The sequence below is a fragment of the Pleurodeles waltl genome, chromosome 3_1, assembly GCF_031143425.1.
Source record: "Pleurodeles waltl isolate 20211129_DDA chromosome 3_1, aPleWal1.hap1.20221129, whole genome shotgun sequence".
Lineage (NCBI taxonomy): Eukaryota > Metazoa > Chordata > Amphibia > Caudata > Salamandridae > Pleurodeles > Pleurodeles waltl.
Window position 1 is genome coordinate 998,075,952 of NC_090440.1, and position 17,747 is coordinate 998,093,698.

General features: G+C 43.2%; 1 protein-coding gene across 1 annotated transcript in view; it reads right to left on the reverse strand.

Moving 5' to 3' along the window:
* The window catches only part of WDSUB1 (WD repeat, sterile alpha motif and U-box domain containing 1), a 357,702-nt gene that overhangs the window by 125,231 nt on the left and 214,724 nt on the right, over positions 1–17,747 (reverse strand). Inside the window, exon 6 of the mRNA XM_069224186.1 lies at positions 7,898–7,931. Coding sequence (XP_069080287.1) covers positions 7,898–7,931 — 34 coding nt within the window. The remainder of the gene's footprint in view (positions 1–7,897; positions 7,932–17,747) is intronic.

The following is a 17,747-nucleotide window of genomic DNA, read 5'->3' on the forward strand; positions in this document are numbered from 1 at the left end:
CTCGTTATAGGATTACTAATAGACAATCCTCTTAAGTTTAAAGTTTTGAAAGGAAAGCATTTCGGAAAGTGTTTAACACAACCCCAGCAATTGGTTTTGAGATGTGTTAGAAATTGGGTTTCTGGTTGGCAGAGGTATGCACCATCTCCAAACAGGAACCACAATCCTAGTCAGGGTAAGTCAGATACACACCATAATTTAACCTGCGCTCACACTCTGCAGCATTTTGCAGAGCAGGCATGCTTAACTTAGGAGGCAATGTGTAAAGTATTTGTGCAACACTTCAAACACTAAAGCAGTAAAAAACACCACACAAAAATAATCCATACCAGGTTAGAAAAAAAAACAGAACTTCATTTTATGAACAAAACAAGACCAAAATGACAAACATCCAATACGTAGAAGTCACGATATAAATTTTTTAACAATATCTGCACATACAGTGTTTAAAAGAATGGAGGACCACCCAGGGCTATCTGGTTGCGCTAGACCAGTTGAAATCTGAATTTGTGTCCAGCAAAGTCCAGCAGAGCGACAGTCCCTTCATCAGCACCGCAGTCCTTCTTCCTGACAGAATGTCCTCAGGCACAGAAGAGTACTGAAGTGGGGGTGTCTGAGGTCCAGTACTTATACCCAGTTGTGCCTTTAAAGTGGGGGAGACTTCAAAGAGAGGCTTTTGAAGTGCACAAAGTCCCTGCCCTTCCTGGCCATGCTCCAGACTCACCACAGCGGGGTATGCAGCTCTTTGTGTGGGCAGAGGCACAGCCCATTCCGGTGCAGCTGTCAGCTCCTCCCTCCCATCCTGCCCAGGATGACCCATCAGGATGTTAATAGCCCATCAGGATGTGTGTGGCCCATCAGGCACACCTAAGCTCCCTTTGTGTGTGTGGGTGTCTAGAAAGAATGGACAAAGTCCAGCTGTCATCCACCCCAGATGTGCATTCAGAGACAGGCAGGGGCACAGAATGGTTAAAAAAAGAAAATTACAATGTTTTAAAAGTTACATTTTCAGGTTAACTTAAAATCCAACTTTACCTTAAGTTGTGATTTTACAGTGATAGTCCAGAGACACCAAACTAGAAATATCCCTGTTCTCCCAATAGGAAATTAAACTTACAAAATTCAATACGGTAATTCCAATGTTAACCTATGGGAGAGATAGGCCTTGCAGTAGTAAAAACTAATATAGGGTTTTTTCCCTTCCTGCTCTTGTAAAATTAAAAGGTACATGGCCAACTTTTTAAATACACTACCCCTTGCCCTCGGTGATGTCCAGTGCCTACCATAGATGTGACTAATTGCATTAAAAAGGAAGGTTTAGGCCTGGCAAGAAGGTTAACTTGCCAGGTCGACATGGCAGATTAAAATTGCACCCACAGGCTCTGCGATTTCAGGTCTGAGCCATGTTTGAAGGGCTACTGCAGTGGGTGGCACAATTTGGCACAATTTGTGTTGCATGCTCTCTAGTAGCATTTAATTGACATGCCCTAGCCCTGGTGGTCCACTTTACTAGGGACCTTTAAGTAAATTAATATGCCAGTTGTGGATAAGTCAATGTTATCATATTTTAGGGGAAAAGCACGTGCATTTTAACACTGGTCAGGTTTGATAACATGCCCAGAGTCATAAAACTCTATTGAAGTCAACAAAACAGGAGGTCAGAAAGTAAAAAGTCTGGGGAAACCACACCAAAGATAGCAGGTCTAACAAGACCCTATATGTAGAACTGGGACACTTTTTATACAATCTAACATTTCAATTTTGGGCACACTGTTTTTAGCCTCCCAATGCAGGATATCAAATCTGTAACAACAGAGGGTACAACAGATGGTTTGGAGGAAAACACAGCTTAAAAATAAGTAAAAAACATAAATGTTGTCCTTTATTTGAAAAATATGTTATTCATTTCAAACATGTAGTTTACAGAGACAAAACTATATACGACCCTAAGAAATATTTGCAAGTGAAAGTGAGTTTTAATTGAAGGTTGACTTACGGCAAGTAAGAACGTTTTTGACACAACACAATCGCTATTCACTACTAAAGAGCAAATGTGTGCAGCAATATTCTATTATCTTGTTTTAGGCTTTCAGTTAAGGTTGAGACCGTCAATCAAACTTTAATTTTGTCTCTACGTAGATGCCCACAAGGAACATCAAATAGGTTAGCGCATATAATGTTACTATTGCTAGCAAATTTAATTTGTAAGAAAATAATTGTGAACAAAAAGGTTGGCATCAAACAATTAACGAGGCATCCAATTATTTTTTAACTCCTTAGGCCCTGGAAATGTAGCAAATGTGGTTGCATCACGTTTAAGGGAATTGAAATAAAAGAATTGTGTACATATTTAAGTTACCAGTGCAACATATACAATGTTGGCACGGAATTTTGTATTTCATTGTGTATTGCTAATTCTTCTATTTTACTTTGAAACTGATTGATTTGTTGTTTTATAATTGATTGTTAATATGAGTTATCTTTTATTGTGAAGTGCTGTGAATGTTCATACTGTGTGTTCTAAATACACAAATAAGGATCAACTGAATGAACTCAGCACAAATGATCTCCAAGCTGCATTCCCTTCAGAACCCGGTCTAGTGTATCATCTTGAAGGGTAGGTATGGCGCATTGTCAGTGTAATATAATATGAAACATTCTAGCTGTATTTTTCAATGCAATATATAAGAAGAATAAAATGCACCATTCGAATAGTTCTATTACCCCAAAAGGAAAAAAAAAAACTGCATCTCATAAGTTCTAAGGAAGAAACAAAAAAGAGGATTATCACGCAGCCACCTTTTAATGATAAACCACCGTCAGTCTGCGCAGAAAGAAATGCCTAGCACTGAACGGCATATACAGTTAGCAGACTGAACTTTACCTTGTCATCAATATGTAGCACAAGTACAGTGCTCAGTGATTTTGCAGGTCTGCATTTATTTGCCCTATTGTAGGATCATATTCACAGGCAAACAGAAGAGAACTTGTCCTTAAACAGAACGTCAAAATCTACCTGCTGTGCATCCTACTTCAGGTTTGATAAATGCCCCCAAGCTAGCCTCTGGGGACTCCAAAGGTCAAGAGCATTCGTGACCTAATGAGCTACTTTCTCACTAGAAGCTGATGCTCCATAGTTCACTTTCTCTCTCCTGGCGTGGTTATGTATTCCTCCCATATCAGTTGCCTACAGAAATGAGTGGACCAGTCCATTTCATCCCATCAATAGTTGTATCTCGTCTTTACAGAATTCGTAATGACCTGGTTGACAGAAAGCCCTTTCAACTGATAAATCTTCTTACCACAGTTTGCCGGGCCAGGTAATACAAAGCAAGCTTGAATTTACCTTTTCCTCTGATCCTCAGATGGTTATCAACAAATCATTGTAATTCTCCTAAGAATTTCTATCTGCTTTCCACTACAGATGTTCTACTGTGGTGGGCTAGTGAACTGACGCTCCCACTCATAGGTAATGAATGGAACGGGGTTTGGGGCAGGTTCATACTATCTCCATTAATTCTAGGTTTAAGCTGGTGCATTTTAAAATCATCCACTGCACATATCTGACACCCGCTAGACTACATATTTTGAGACAGAAAGATCCTCTGCAAGGTGAGAAATGTGTACCCCTGCCCTGAGTGCCCAACTGTGTTGTTGTGTGTATCTGTAATGCTGAATTTCTTTGTCATACGTAACATGGCTCACTCGTGTGTGCCATGACATAGGCACGTCTCACAGATTGCATTCTGGTTGGACCAGAAGGGGTGCCCAAAATGCCTCCCTCATATCAGTGTTAGGCTACTGCCTTCATTAGGAGTTAAAGAGCACATGCACAGTGGTGACAGCATACTGTGTAATGATCAGTAGTAGCAAACAGAACCTTTTCCCTATGTCACTGGAGTGAGGCCTACAGGCTCACTCACCTTTTTAAAAGATCCGTTGCTGTGTGTTTAACTTACCCCTGGCCTACATAAGGTTGATGGGGAGGAGAGTACATGATGAAAACATGCTGAGTTCATGTGTGCTCACACGAAATACACTACACAGAGGGTGAAGTGTGGTACAGTGCACACATGGTAAATGAATGTTGTTAGAAATGGTGTCTCTAGTTGGCAGAGGCATATACCCTTGTCCAAGTAGGGACCACAATCCTAGTATGGGTAAGTCACACACAATCCAAATTATCCTGTGCCCACCCTCTGGTAGCTTGGCACAGAGCAGTCAGGCTTAACTTAGAAGGAAATGTGTAAAGTATTTGTGCAATAAATCATGCAATTACACAGTGAGAACACTACTAAAAGACACCACACAGGTTTAGAAAAAGTGGAAATATCACTTCTGTAATGATAAGAAGTGTCTTTAGTTCTTAAAAACAATAATTGTTCCTTGCAAGCACAAAATACCTGGTTTGCATCAAAATTACACACATGAAGACCGTAGAGGAGGAGATGCATGGAAAGAGGTAGGTGTGCATCGGATTTCTGGGCGCAGATAGACGATGCGTTGATTCTTTTCCATGCGGCAAGGGCTTTGCGTCGAATTCCAGCATGCAGGCTTGAATCCTCTTTGCGATGTGGGGTCTTTTCACGCCCAGGGACGATGCGTGGAAATCGTGGGCATGTTGGACAAAGTCACAGTTTTTGCGTTGATGCGGTGGGTGATGTGGCGGAGTTTCTGTTGCAAGGCTGGTGCTTCGTTGATTCTTCTCACAGGAAGTTGGGCTGCGTCGGTCCAGCTCGCCGATGTGTCGATCTGGTGGGCTGTGCATCGAAGTTCTGGTCGCAACGCTGGCGCTGCGTCGATCTCCACTTGGGGAGCCGGGCTGCGTCGTTCCGGTTCGGCGATGGGTGATTTTCTCACCACTGGGCAGGCTGTGTGTCGATTCCGGCAGGCTGTGCATTGATTTTTGCCCCACAAGGAGTTTCTTTGCTGAGATGAAGTCTTTTTGGCCCTGAGACTTCAGGAACAGGAGGCAAGCTCAATCCAAGCCCGCAGAGAGCACTTCTCAGCAGAGCCAGAGGCCAGCAAGGAAGCAGGGCAACAGCAAGGCAGCAGTCCTTTAGAGCAAAGCAGTCCAGGTGAGCCCTTTGGGCAGCCAGGCAGCTTCTCTTGACAGGTTGCAGGTACTGGTGCAGAGTGTCTGTTCCAAGAAGAGTCTAAGTTGGTAGGGTCAGGGACACAGTTTATAAACCCAAAAGTGTCTTTAAGTGGGGGAGACTTCAAAGAGTGGTTTTGAAGTGCACAAGGTCCCCTTCACTACAACCTTGTCTGCCAGGGTCCCAGTAGGGGGTTTGGCAGTCCATTGTGTGAGGGCAGGCCATTGTCCTTTGAAATGTAAGTGTCAGGCCCTCCTCCCTTCCTGCCCATGAAGACCCATTCAGTATGCAGATGTGTGCAGGTGTGACTGAACATCCTGTGTTCGTGGCTGTCAGGGTGAAATGCACAAGGAAGCTGTCAACCAGCTCAGCCCAGAAGTGGATTGGAGACAGGCTGTAAGACACAGAAGGATTTAAGTGCAGAGAAATGCTCACTTTCTAAAAGTAGCATTTCGAAAATAGTAATATAAAAAACAACCTCACCAGTCAGCAGGTTTTTGTATTACCAGTCCGGCCATACTAAATATGACCTGTTAACCCCTTTCTAATCAGAAACTACCACTCAAACAGTTTATGAGGGTAGCCTTAATGTTAGCCTATACATGAAGCAGGCCTCACAGCAGTGGAAAACAAATATTGGAGTTTTCCACTACCAGGACATATAAAACACACAGATGTATGTCCTGTCTTTTACCCACACAGCACCCTGCCCTCTGGATTACCTAGGGCCTACCTTAGGGGTGACTCATATGTAAAAAAAAAAGGGGAGTTTAAGGCTTGGCAAGTACTTTTAAATGCCAACTCGAAGTGGCATTGAAACTGCACACACAGGCCTTGCAATGGCAGGCCTGAGACACGGTTAAGAGGCTACTTAAGTGGCTGGCACAATCAGTGCTGAAGGCCCACTAGCACGATTTAATTGACAGGCCCTGGGCATATGCAGTGCACTTTATTAGGGACCTACAAATACATTAAATATGCCAATTGGGTATGAGCCAATGGCACCATGTTTTAAGGGAGAGAGCATATGCACTTGGTAAAGTGCGCAGAGTCCTAAATCCAGCCAAAACAGAGGCATGCAAAAAGTTGGGGGTGACCACCCTGAGGCTGTCAGGTCTAACAAATGTGTACTGGCAGGGTGTGATTTTGAAATAACATACTCTGGTACAGTATAGAGAGACTGCAGAACTGAACAGTGTATGCAGACTGATTGTGTGTGCTGCATATGAGTATGATGGTGGTAGCATGGTACATGAGGATAATAGCATTAGGCAGTTGAGTGTGCTGTGAATGAGTAGTGCCTGTACTGGTACATAACATGGAGGACCTTGGGTTCCATTTTGGAAAGCCCAGGCATGCCTGGTGAAAACATGAGGAGTGGAGGAATCCCCAGGCCAGACATTTGTATTGCTGCATTCCTGTAAAGTGGGTGGGGCAAGCACTAAGTATTTGAAAGGGCTCTTTGATTCAGTGACAGATGACAAAGTAGGGGCCTGGACACACCTCAGAAAGACAGGGGCGGGGCTAATAAGAGAATCATAAAGAGTAGGACTGAGGACCCTGGATTAACCCTTTGATGCACATATCACTGTGGCTGATATCCAGGTGTAAATTATGGTCACTACCATTAATCTTGTTGTGGGTTAATCAGCTTCAGAGTCCTGCCTGCTGTGACAGACATCTTTCAGGAGGAAGAAGAAAGGGAAACAATGTCCATTTCAAAGACGCAGAACCCAACACAAAACACCAAAGGCTCAGGCACTAAATTGTATTTTGTGCCTGGAAAAGAACTAAAAGAAGGGGAGTTTGAGACTCCAAACTCTGTAACCTGCCGAGCAGCCAGCCGTGCTGCGTGAGAAGGGGAAGCTCTGCAAGACTTCTAACTGTGAATAGGACTAGAGGCCTAGCCTGCTAATCTACCTGCTGGGTGAGGGGACATCACCTGCGGAAACCAAGATCACCTGGCCTGGTACCATGAGCACCACACTGAATGCTGTAGCAGGGATGATGATGACAGTAGCCCGTGCTGAATCATATGAAGGTTTCTATATGATTCCTTATGGTTCAATGTCCTGGGAAATACTGATAGGACTTCATTGTGAACAGGGCCTATACCCAACATCATCAGAGAAAAGGGCCTTCTCATTCCTCATGCATTAAGAGTAAGTAACAGCAAGTATGAAGTTGAGTTTGCAGTCCCAACAAGGAATATGTTCCAAGACTTCTCAGGACAGTGGAAAGTGTGCATCTAAAAGAGGGAAAGCATGTGTTACTTAATCCATTGTGAGATTTTCCAAGGAGTACATAAGGGTAATGCCTGCCCTTCTCTCTCATTGAGTGTGTTTTTGAGTTGTAAATCTATTGTTAGTCAGTAACATAACCAACAGTGTCTTTGAGAGAGAATGGAAGTCGGAAAACCAATAAATCTTGTAACATTCCACATCCAAAGCACAGTTACACATATGTTTCTTTTAAATTTATTTTCCTCTATTACCATTTTGGCATATGAAAAACACTTTCACATAACTTAGAAAAACAAAGGCTCCTTTATGATGGAAAGTAATATGAATGAAATGCCACACCATTGCTTAGTTATAACATGTTCGCCCTTAAAAGCTTCTGCAATAGTACTGTGAACCATGAGTGTACTGAGTCTTAAAGTCAGCATACACAATTAATATTCACTTTTGAGGAATCAGGCATAATGTACAAGAATTAGCATACAGTCAATGAAAATGTAGGGATACATTATAAAATATTTTTACTCTAAGAAAAAGATATATGTTTTGCAAAATACTTACTGCTTCATACAGTATAACACTTTTATCCACCGACCTTTAACAAAGACAGAAATAGATTAGAAAACATATTTAAAGGCACACAACATACGTATTACAGCTGCACCACTCCTGAAAGTTCATAAATTGTCTTTAAATGGTTCAAGAGGCCACTGACACCTAACTTTCGAAATGGAAATTGGAGACCAAAAGCCTTAACAAAATACACATTCATCACAGTACCACCAAACTGGCACTAGACTTTGAACTTTGCAATGTATTTGTTTAAAATTTTGCATGCAAGTGAGTCATTATGTAGGTGTGGTAATTTAGAACTTTTTGAACTTTGCAATGTATTTGTTTAGAATTTGGCATGTAAGTGAGTCAATATACAGGTGTGGTAATTTCATCGGAGTAGACTGCTCTCTTGAGCATAAATCAGCCTTCCTCTGGTTACTGAACTCGGGGTCGCTTGAGCTATTCTTTTTATGATTATTGTTTGGGGGCACTTTCATTGTAAATCTTATTTTGTAAACTGTATTTATATAGATCTTACTACCTCTGAAGAGACGTTGAAGTGCTTTGAGGCAAGTACCACACTACCCTGGGGCCCAAGATTAGAGGTTAGTAGATGTTTTGCTTTGTGCATTAGCTATGTTAGGTTTGAGCTCTTGCTTTTTGTACGTTTAGTAGAGTTTAGAGAAAGGTCAGAATGATAGGAGTGGATTTGAAATGGGAAGAAGGAAGTTGTTTTAGTAAACATAGGCTGTGTGTGCCTGTTAGTTGGGTGACATGGGTAAAAATGGAGGAAAGTGTTTGAGAAGGATATGTGGGGGCAGATAGAAAGGTTTGGGATACATCAGAGAGAGGAGGGATGGAACGCAGGTTGAAAGGAGGATTTGTTTTTTAAATCCAAAAGAAAACCTCCATTTAACTTAGGTATACACAAATGCACAATTGCCATATGTGTACAGAATATTTATCATGGTCTGACGTGCACAGTTATCTTGTGGAGAAGTATGCAAATTTGTTCATGACATGTCTTGGAGTTTTAGTAACAGGCATAAACTCTTCTATCTATGCACCTATAAGTACATATAACAGCAATTATGACACTGTCTGAAATACACGTATATACATTCACTAGGAGTGTGTCTACTTATAACTGGAAGCACAGGCCAGTATGCAATGACACATGTCTACACTGTGAGAAGCATAGTTGATTATGTCTGAGTATACTGCAGTGATACACTGCTGTGTTGTGTGTACAGTTGTCACGCAGGGAAGAGCCATCTCTAGAGTAATCGTCTGAAGATAAAATGGTTGTCAGTCCATCTTATGTGTGTGGGAGGTGAATTCCAAAGTTTGGCTGCCTGAACAGTAAAGATATTCCACCCATGCTTTTGTTCTTTTTTGCTGGAATGTTGAGACGGAGAGCCATTGTTTTTTTGAAGAACCATTTTATTAGTCTTTTTGCAATAAGAAACACAACTTTATAAATATCTGTTTATATATATATAAATATATATATCTCTATATATATGTGTGTATATATATAGATATATATATAAAGCGATCTGTCTGCCAAAAGACCCTTATCATAGCCAAATACATAATAAGATTAATTACTTTTTTTTTAAGTATTGAGAGCTAAGTTCTCATCCCACAGAGACTTCGCCCCCAAATCGTCTATGGCTTGGTCTAAATATACCTGGGATGTAGAGTTAGAGTTTGATCTCAACTCCTGTCAGAGTGCCTGACCTAACCCACTCCCCCTTGCTAGTGGAACCTGTTTCCAAACTTTAATATAGGTGCCCTGTCTTGCAATTAATTGGTTCCTATACCCAAACTTCAACCTCATTTGGGCCTGAGATGCAATTACTGGAAGATGAAAAAGAGCTCTAAAAACCTTACCAATTATCCGGTTCAGGGTAACTGCATCTCTACCCCTCAAACCTTTACTACCATAGGTGATCCTAGGATATGGTTTAGCGGATATCACTTGAAGCAAAGGGCAATGGCTAGGACCATCTACTGACCTTTGCAGGGTGTGAAATGCAAGCAACAGCGCATTCCCTTTTCACATTAAGTCAGTTTTCTGGGGAGTAAAAGACCCCTTTTCAACAAATATTACCCCAAGGTATCAGTAGTGTTTGACTTCTCCAGGTTCCTGACCTTGAAGATACCACTTAAGCATTTTATGTATTTATTTTACTTATTTCCATAGTTTTCGTTTTCTTTTGGTTTATAACCATTCCACTTTGTTTGGCGAATTCTGCTAGTTTCACTATCAATCGCTGTAATCCTACTTTGGTATGACTTAGAAGGAGATAGAGATATGGCGTTTAGGGTCTCTGAACTCACAATTTAAAAATACATATTTTGGTAAAGTTGGTTTTTAAGTTGTCAGTTTGAAAATGCCACTTTTAGAAAGTGCAAAAAGAACAGTTGATGGACGGAATGCAGAGCAAATCAAACATTCACACCCAGTTAGAGATCTGTGTTTAATACATCAGTTTTTTGCTCACCATGCCATTCCAGTTTGGACCCAGCCATATGCAAATTAGTCTTGACCCTGTTCCCCATGGGAACAGTCCAGCCCGAACTGCCAGACCAGGTCCTCCCTAGACCAGAAACAAGCATCCTGGGACTGGTTTCGGAGTATCACCCCTCTTCAGCCAGGCTAGCTTGAATCTGCTGGCATAGTGAGCATGAGTTCCACGTCTGGGCATACCCTTCCCACTTGGGGGGTTACAAGTGCAAAAATGTTTGAAATGGGGTCTTTTGGTTGGCAGGCAGGTTACCCCTGTCCAAGCAAGGACCCTCACTCTAGTCAGGGTAAGTCACACACAATCTAAATTATTCTCTGACCACCCTCTGGGAGCTTGACACCGAGCAGTCAGGCTTAACTTAGAAGGCAATGCGTAAAGTATTTGTGCAATAAATCATACAATAACAGTATAACACCACAAGAATACACCACACACTGTTTAGAAAAAGATGTAATATTTATCTGGTTAAATGTAGGTAATCACTATCAAGATTTGATAAGTACACATTGAAATATCACTTTAGAAAATTATTTAAATAAAGAGTCTGGTGGCATAGTGAGCATGGGACCCATGCCTGGGCATACATTTCCCACTTGGGGTGATAACTGCAAAAAGAACAGTTGATGAACGGAATGCAGAACAAATCAAACATTCAACCCCCAGTCATAGATCTGGGTTTAATCCATCAGTTTTTTTGCTCACCATGCCATTCCAGTTTGGATCCAGCCATATCCAAATCAGTGTTCACCCTGTTCCCCATGGGAACAGTCCAGCCGAAACTGCCAGACCAGGCTCTCCGTGGACCAGAAACAAGCATCCTGAGACCGGTTTCTCGATACCAACCCTCTTCAGCCAGGCTAGCTTGAATCTGGTGACAGTGAGCACGGGACCGACGTCTGGGCATTCCCTTCCCACTAGGGGTGACAGTTGCAAAAAGAACAGTTGAAGGACGGAATGCAGAGCAAATCAAACATTCAACCCCAGTCACAGATCTGGGTTTAATCCATCAGTTTTTTTTTGCTCACCATGCCATTCCAGTTTGGTCCCAGCCATTTGCAAATGCGTCTTGACCCTGTTCTCCATGGGAACAGTCCAGCCCGAACTGCCAGACCAGGTCCTCCATGGACCAGAAACAAGCATCCTGGGACCTGTTTCGGGGTATCACCCCTCTTCAGCCAGGCTAGCTTGAATCTGGTGGCATAGGTTTTAATATAGAAAAATATTCTTCTTAGTTTATTTTAGAACCACAAGGTTCAGAATTCAAGTAAGTACATAAATTGTAAGGTACTTGGCATAGGTAAATATGGAACTTTGAAGTAAAACAGTAATGTATATAGTTTTGGCAAAAATGGCAATAAGCTATTTTAAAAGTGGACACTACAAAAATCAACAGTTCCTGGGGAGGTAAGTACAAGTTAGTTTAGCAGGTAAGAAAAGCACTTACAAGTTCAGTCTCTGGGGCACTGTTGGGGGTTCAAGTCAACCTGTCGCGTAGGCTCTCATTATCCTAATGAGACTACTGGATTTTTGGGCGGCAAGATCGTTTCACAGTGTGAGGGACTAAGTCTGACCCACAGTGAAGGACCCTTGTCACCACAAATCCAGGTTATGCTCCGGCTAACTAGCAGTGCCTTATCTCTCCCGAAGGGAAGGGACAATTGGGCAGCCAGCACATGACATCTTATTACTTCCCAGGGAAGTCGTGGTCACTCAGGTCTCAACCGGTGCTCTCATACATAGTACGGTCTCATATAAAAATGACATAGGCAGTTTAAGTTTTAAAGATTGGTTTAATAAAACTACTGCAGTTTATAGTATGGCATGAGCTACGATAACCAGAACAAAACACAGTAGCATTAAAATAGTAATGGTGAGAGTGAAGCACAAGAATAAGGCTGTCATAGTGCAACTATATTAGGTTCTCTCTACGTTATATTATGAGCACAGCATGGGGAGCTCTAAGCCTGCCTTTCAGGTTTCCCCCGGGAGGACATCAACCCTCATACCTGAGCAAAGGCCTGTAAGCTGCATCAGCATCTGCAACGGGGCAGTCAGCATCTAGTTGTAGGTTCCTGGTCGGAATCTCCCTCTGCCTCTACTAGGACCAGAAAGTGATTTTATAACTAACATGCAGATGTACTAAGAAGAGGTCCCTACGTAAGGATGTGTATCGTCTACGAACACCAGAGACTAAACTTCTACCACGTGTACCGGCAATGTACCAGACTGTAGCCTTGACTGAAGCACAGAGTGAGAAAGAATGCAATGTTAGCGAACACAGAGCTGAACTAGGCTAAACAGTGCGATAGAAAGAATAAAACAAGACCGTAAAACTGGTTATTATAAAATAACAGTGCGAGGCAAAATAAAAACGTGTCTAGGGTAAAGTGCACAGAGGCCTAATATGAAAACCTAACGTGCATAACGCTACACTAAAATGGCACTAAAAATGGCTACACTACACCCTCCCCTTGTCGGTAGAAAGTGGTTTAAGCAAAAGCTAAAAAATGTCCTTATGCTAAAATATAAGTAAGACTCTATTCAATTTCAACAAGTTAAGAGGACACATAAGCACAGAATTTCGCAATTTGAAAAAGGAGCATGCGGCCAAACGCCGAATTCAAGGGATAATGTCAATTTAGAATAAGTACAATTAAAGCAGTGGTCACGGAAAGCAGGAGATTCTCCACTTCGGCAGATGACAAAACTGTAAAATCCACGCCGAAGACTAGCAGGGAGTAGGTGTGTTCCAAAGATTCAGCAGCCACCAAGGCACCATCCCGTGCAGTGCCTATAAACGAGTGAACATCAACTTCCTCCAGGAAGGGTATCTCGTATTGAGCTTCTCTAAGCAAATGCAGCCGCAGCGCGCATGTCTGGTGATGAGCCCTCATCGGGAACATCAACAGATCAGCATCAACCACTGAGGGGTGTTGCCGTGAGAGACAGACGTCTAGTGCATGTTCAGAAGAACACCAACGGCACCGAAACACGGGCTGCACACAATCCAAAACCGGTCTGAATGACAGAAACCAGTCACACCCTAAATGTTCCAGGAGTGTTGCTCCAAAATACTGTATCATGCGTTCACGACACAGCTGCGCTGATGGGAGCGCCCACATTCGTCCTTGAAGCAGCGGGACAGCCGTTGCGGAAAAACAATAGCAAAAGTAAAATGCCGGCCAATATAGCCAAATTATCAGAAATCCTCCAAAAATGCTTCCGAAAATTGAATGAATAGCCGAAGGTATCAAACCGAATATGGAAGAGAAGGTATGAATGAAACCAACACCAATGGCTTTGAAAAAATGTGCTAGTCCAGATGTGCTGGACGCATTAAAGATACGTCCCACGAGTTCACCAAAGTGGCTCGGAAAGTTGGTATTTAATAAGGACTGTATTTCCGCCGATGACCTTGCCACTTGTAAGTGCGTAGGTCTCGCGTGCAGATGTAAGGGCCACATGCTTCTGAAACAACAAAGCTTTCAGTCTACTTAACTTGTCAAAATTCACCTTGGAAGTAGCAATGTGAGACCAAATATCCGCTACCTCCCTAATTCTAGTGGGGGGAAACAACACGTTCCTGCAGCAAGTAACAACCTTAGAGACCGAAACAACGTAAACTATTCCGGCTCGCATACCAAAACAGTCTTCACTATTGAGGAGGACGTAGCTGGCGTTTGAAAGCACCTGGAACGTGCGTTTAATCAAGGGGACAGGAACTCCCTTCAGATAGCAAGCCAAATTCGCAACCAAGGCATTACACGCCCCATGCAAGGACGGCTGCTTACAAATCATCGAATGGCTGACTGAAGACTCACATTCACTACCGCTATTGAGGCATTTGTACAAGAAGGGAAGCTCCCACACCTCATGGATGTAAATATCTCCTAGCTTCTCATATCTGCCTACCGGAACATGGTTCAAACAAGAAGTAAATTGTAATGTAGAAATAGGCAGATTAATAACCCCATGTATCAACCATTCTGCAGAGGGAATCTCGGCCACGGTAAAAGGCAATCTTTCTAACTTTTCAATGTGAAGCATGACATAAGTCGCCTCTTTCTTAGCCATTAGTTGTTGTTGTTGTTGCGTCAAATTAAAGGAAAAAAATATTTCCCTGGCACTGATGTGCTGTTACAGAACGCGACCCGCTTTCAATGTCTGAAGCGTCCAATCCAACTGCAAAATGGACCTGGTCTAACACTGTCCATGATATAAAGAAGATATATCAGATTGTATAATGTCTATAGCAGAAGAACAATGTTGTTAATTGTATAAATCCGGTCGGACAAGGTGTGCATACCATTATCCACAACAGCTAATGCTTTTTTCAGATTATACTGATCTATCTGCCGTAACCGGGCTGCAGCTTCTTGTTGTGAAAGTTTCCAAATTTCATTGTATACTTCATACAAGAAACGCTTCCTACGTGGCACCTTCGGGCCTGACAAAAAATCTTGTAAGTCAGTGTCATTGAATAAGAGAGTGAGATGTGTCTTAACTGCGTCAAGCGAGGATGATTTCAGCCATTGCTGGCATAATTTTCCTACACTATGGGGGTCATTCTGACCCTGGCACCGACCACGGGAGCACCGCCAACAGGCTGGCGGTGCTCCCACGAGCATTCTGACCGCGGCGGTTCAGCCGCGGTCAGAGGCGGCAAGTCGGCGGGCTCCCGCCGACTTACCGCTGCTCGGGGGAATCCTTCATGGCGGCGGAGCGCGCTCCGCCGCCATGAGGATTCTGACCCCCCCTACCGCCATCCTGTTCATGGCGGGAAAGCCGCCATGAACAGGATGGCGGTAGGGGGGGTTGCGGGGCCCCTGGGGGCCCCTGCCGTGCCCATGCCAATGGCATGGGCACGGCAGGGGCCCCCGTAAGAGGGCCCCGCAAAGTATTTCAGTGTCTGCCTTGCAGACACTGAAATACGCGACGGGTGCCACTGCACCCGTCGCACCTTCCCACTCCGCCGGCTCGATTACGAGCCGGCATCCTCGTGGGAAGGGAGTTTTTCCCTGGGCTGGCGGGCGGTCTTTTGGAGACCGCCCGCCAGCCCAGGGAAAAACTCATAATACCCTCCGCGGTCTTCTGACCGCGGAGCGGTATAATGGGGGCGGAATTCTGGCGGGCGGCCTCCGCCGCCCGCCAGAATCAGAATCACCCCCTATATGTTGTAACTATTTCAGCATGTTCTGGTGATATATAGCGAGGGTCTGACCTACTCGTTCGGAAACCCCCCGAAGAAGTCACAAAACGTTGATGACACCCGTTGGTATCTATTGGCCAGAATAACCACCCGCCCGGACGTGTCAGTGAAGTGTTAAATGTACCATTTCGGACCCATTCACTAAGCTCACTAAAAGTTGCATTAGTGTATTTTTGCCAGTTACTAAATTTCGCAGGGACAGGTATACTGGGCATGTTTAATTCTCTGATTGTAGCTAAACCCAAGCAGCTGGTCTGCTGTACAGTTTCATTTAAAAAAATCATTTGAACAGGAATGAGACATGCTTTAAACAGTGTTTCTCTACCCTTCGTTTGCCAATTCTTTGTTCCCCAAACACTTTTCAAATCAACATTTTCTCACCAATATTAATAACCTTCAATTGACAACCGGGAAACAATGGAATCCGAATATATAAATTTTGTGTCGGTCAGTAACATTTGTTTATCTTTAGTCGGAGATAATTTGAAGTAATACAACTCAGCATTCTTTTGATGGTGCCCAAAAAAATACGTAAATTTATCAAAGTAGATTTTGGAACTCCCATACGGGGGAGTTGGGCAATGTTCTCATTGCCTATAGTCAAATATTGTCTTGGGAATACTCGCTCTATGTATGAAATGGTGCCCATAATTACTATAGCAAAACATGTCACCATAATTGCCTCTAAACTGGTAAACATCTTAATTTTCATAGACAGTGTAATATTGCAATTCTGTCATCATTGAGTCAACTGTTTTCACATCCCAATCATCAGATACAATGCCTGGTATGACTATATCATTCATAGATAACTTTAGCACATATGGTATTTGAATTACTTCAGTGGGACCGCATATATTAAACATTACTTTATCCCACACAATAGCATCTGGAATTGGCACCACAGAAATGTTCACAAAGGACAAATCTCTTCAAACCTTATGTGATGAGAAATGTGGTTTCAACACCTCTTCCACCTGTTCAACAGCTGATCTCTCAGGAGGAAAAGGACCATGTATCAACAGAAAAAAGGTAATGACAAACCCAATCCAAAGAAAAAACGCCAACACAGTCAATAAAAGCCATAGATAGTTCCATGGAAAAACAAAATACGTATCTTTAAGCCAACGCATCAGCTTACGTGGACCTGAGAGGTCAGTAGTTGAAGGGGCAAACGAGTCTGATAGATCATCGTTGTTGTCGGCAAAATAACCAGAGGCATTTCGTGCAAAAGGCGCTGCCACAGTCAATGGAGGAGTTGGTGTTTCTCACATCGGTATCGTGTAGACAGCACCATCCGTCACGTCCGTATTCATGGTGACTCAATCAAATGTTTCTAAATTGGTCGTTGTTAATAGAACTAATGAGAGAGGCAACAGTGTTGGTATAAACAACTTGAAGGGGAACGTCTTCTCCAGTAGTGAGAGGGATTCGGGAACTACTGGAAGTTCCTCTTGGTCGGCTGTGTAGAATCGGCCACATGTTGTAACTTGACATTGTCAATGGAAACAAATAGATTTTCTTTGGCATCTGGCAACGGTGGCAGAATCACAGTTCTCGTACCGTGTATCCCCAACACAGGGACTGGTGCACGATAAGAAGGGCCAAATTATTTTTTCACTGCAACCTTTTCACGCACAAGATCCACAACCCTGGGAATCCAGCCGGTAGGTCTTACTGGCACATCCTTAATTCCCATGGAGGCAGCACTTTCAGAAGAGTTATCGTCACAGAACTGCTGTAATTCCTGTAAACAGTGACACGATCATTTATGTCAAAAGGTGTCTCCGCCGCCTCCACACCAGGACCATCAAGATCCGGAACAAACATTTGTGTTCCAAACAAGCACTCATATGAAGTACGACCTCCCAGGGACCTTCTAGGCAAGTTATTTAGTGCTCTCTGAACTTCATACAGGTGGGCTAGCCAACTACAACCCGTACCTAAGACTCTGGCTGTTTAGGATTGCTTTACATTGCGGTTTAATCGCTCCATGACAGAATTTCCCTCGGGATGAAATGGAGACGAGTACTGAAGCTGGACCCCCAACGAAGCCATGGTGTCCCTGAATGCCCTTGAGGCGACAGCAGGGCCCTGGTCCGAATGGAATGCC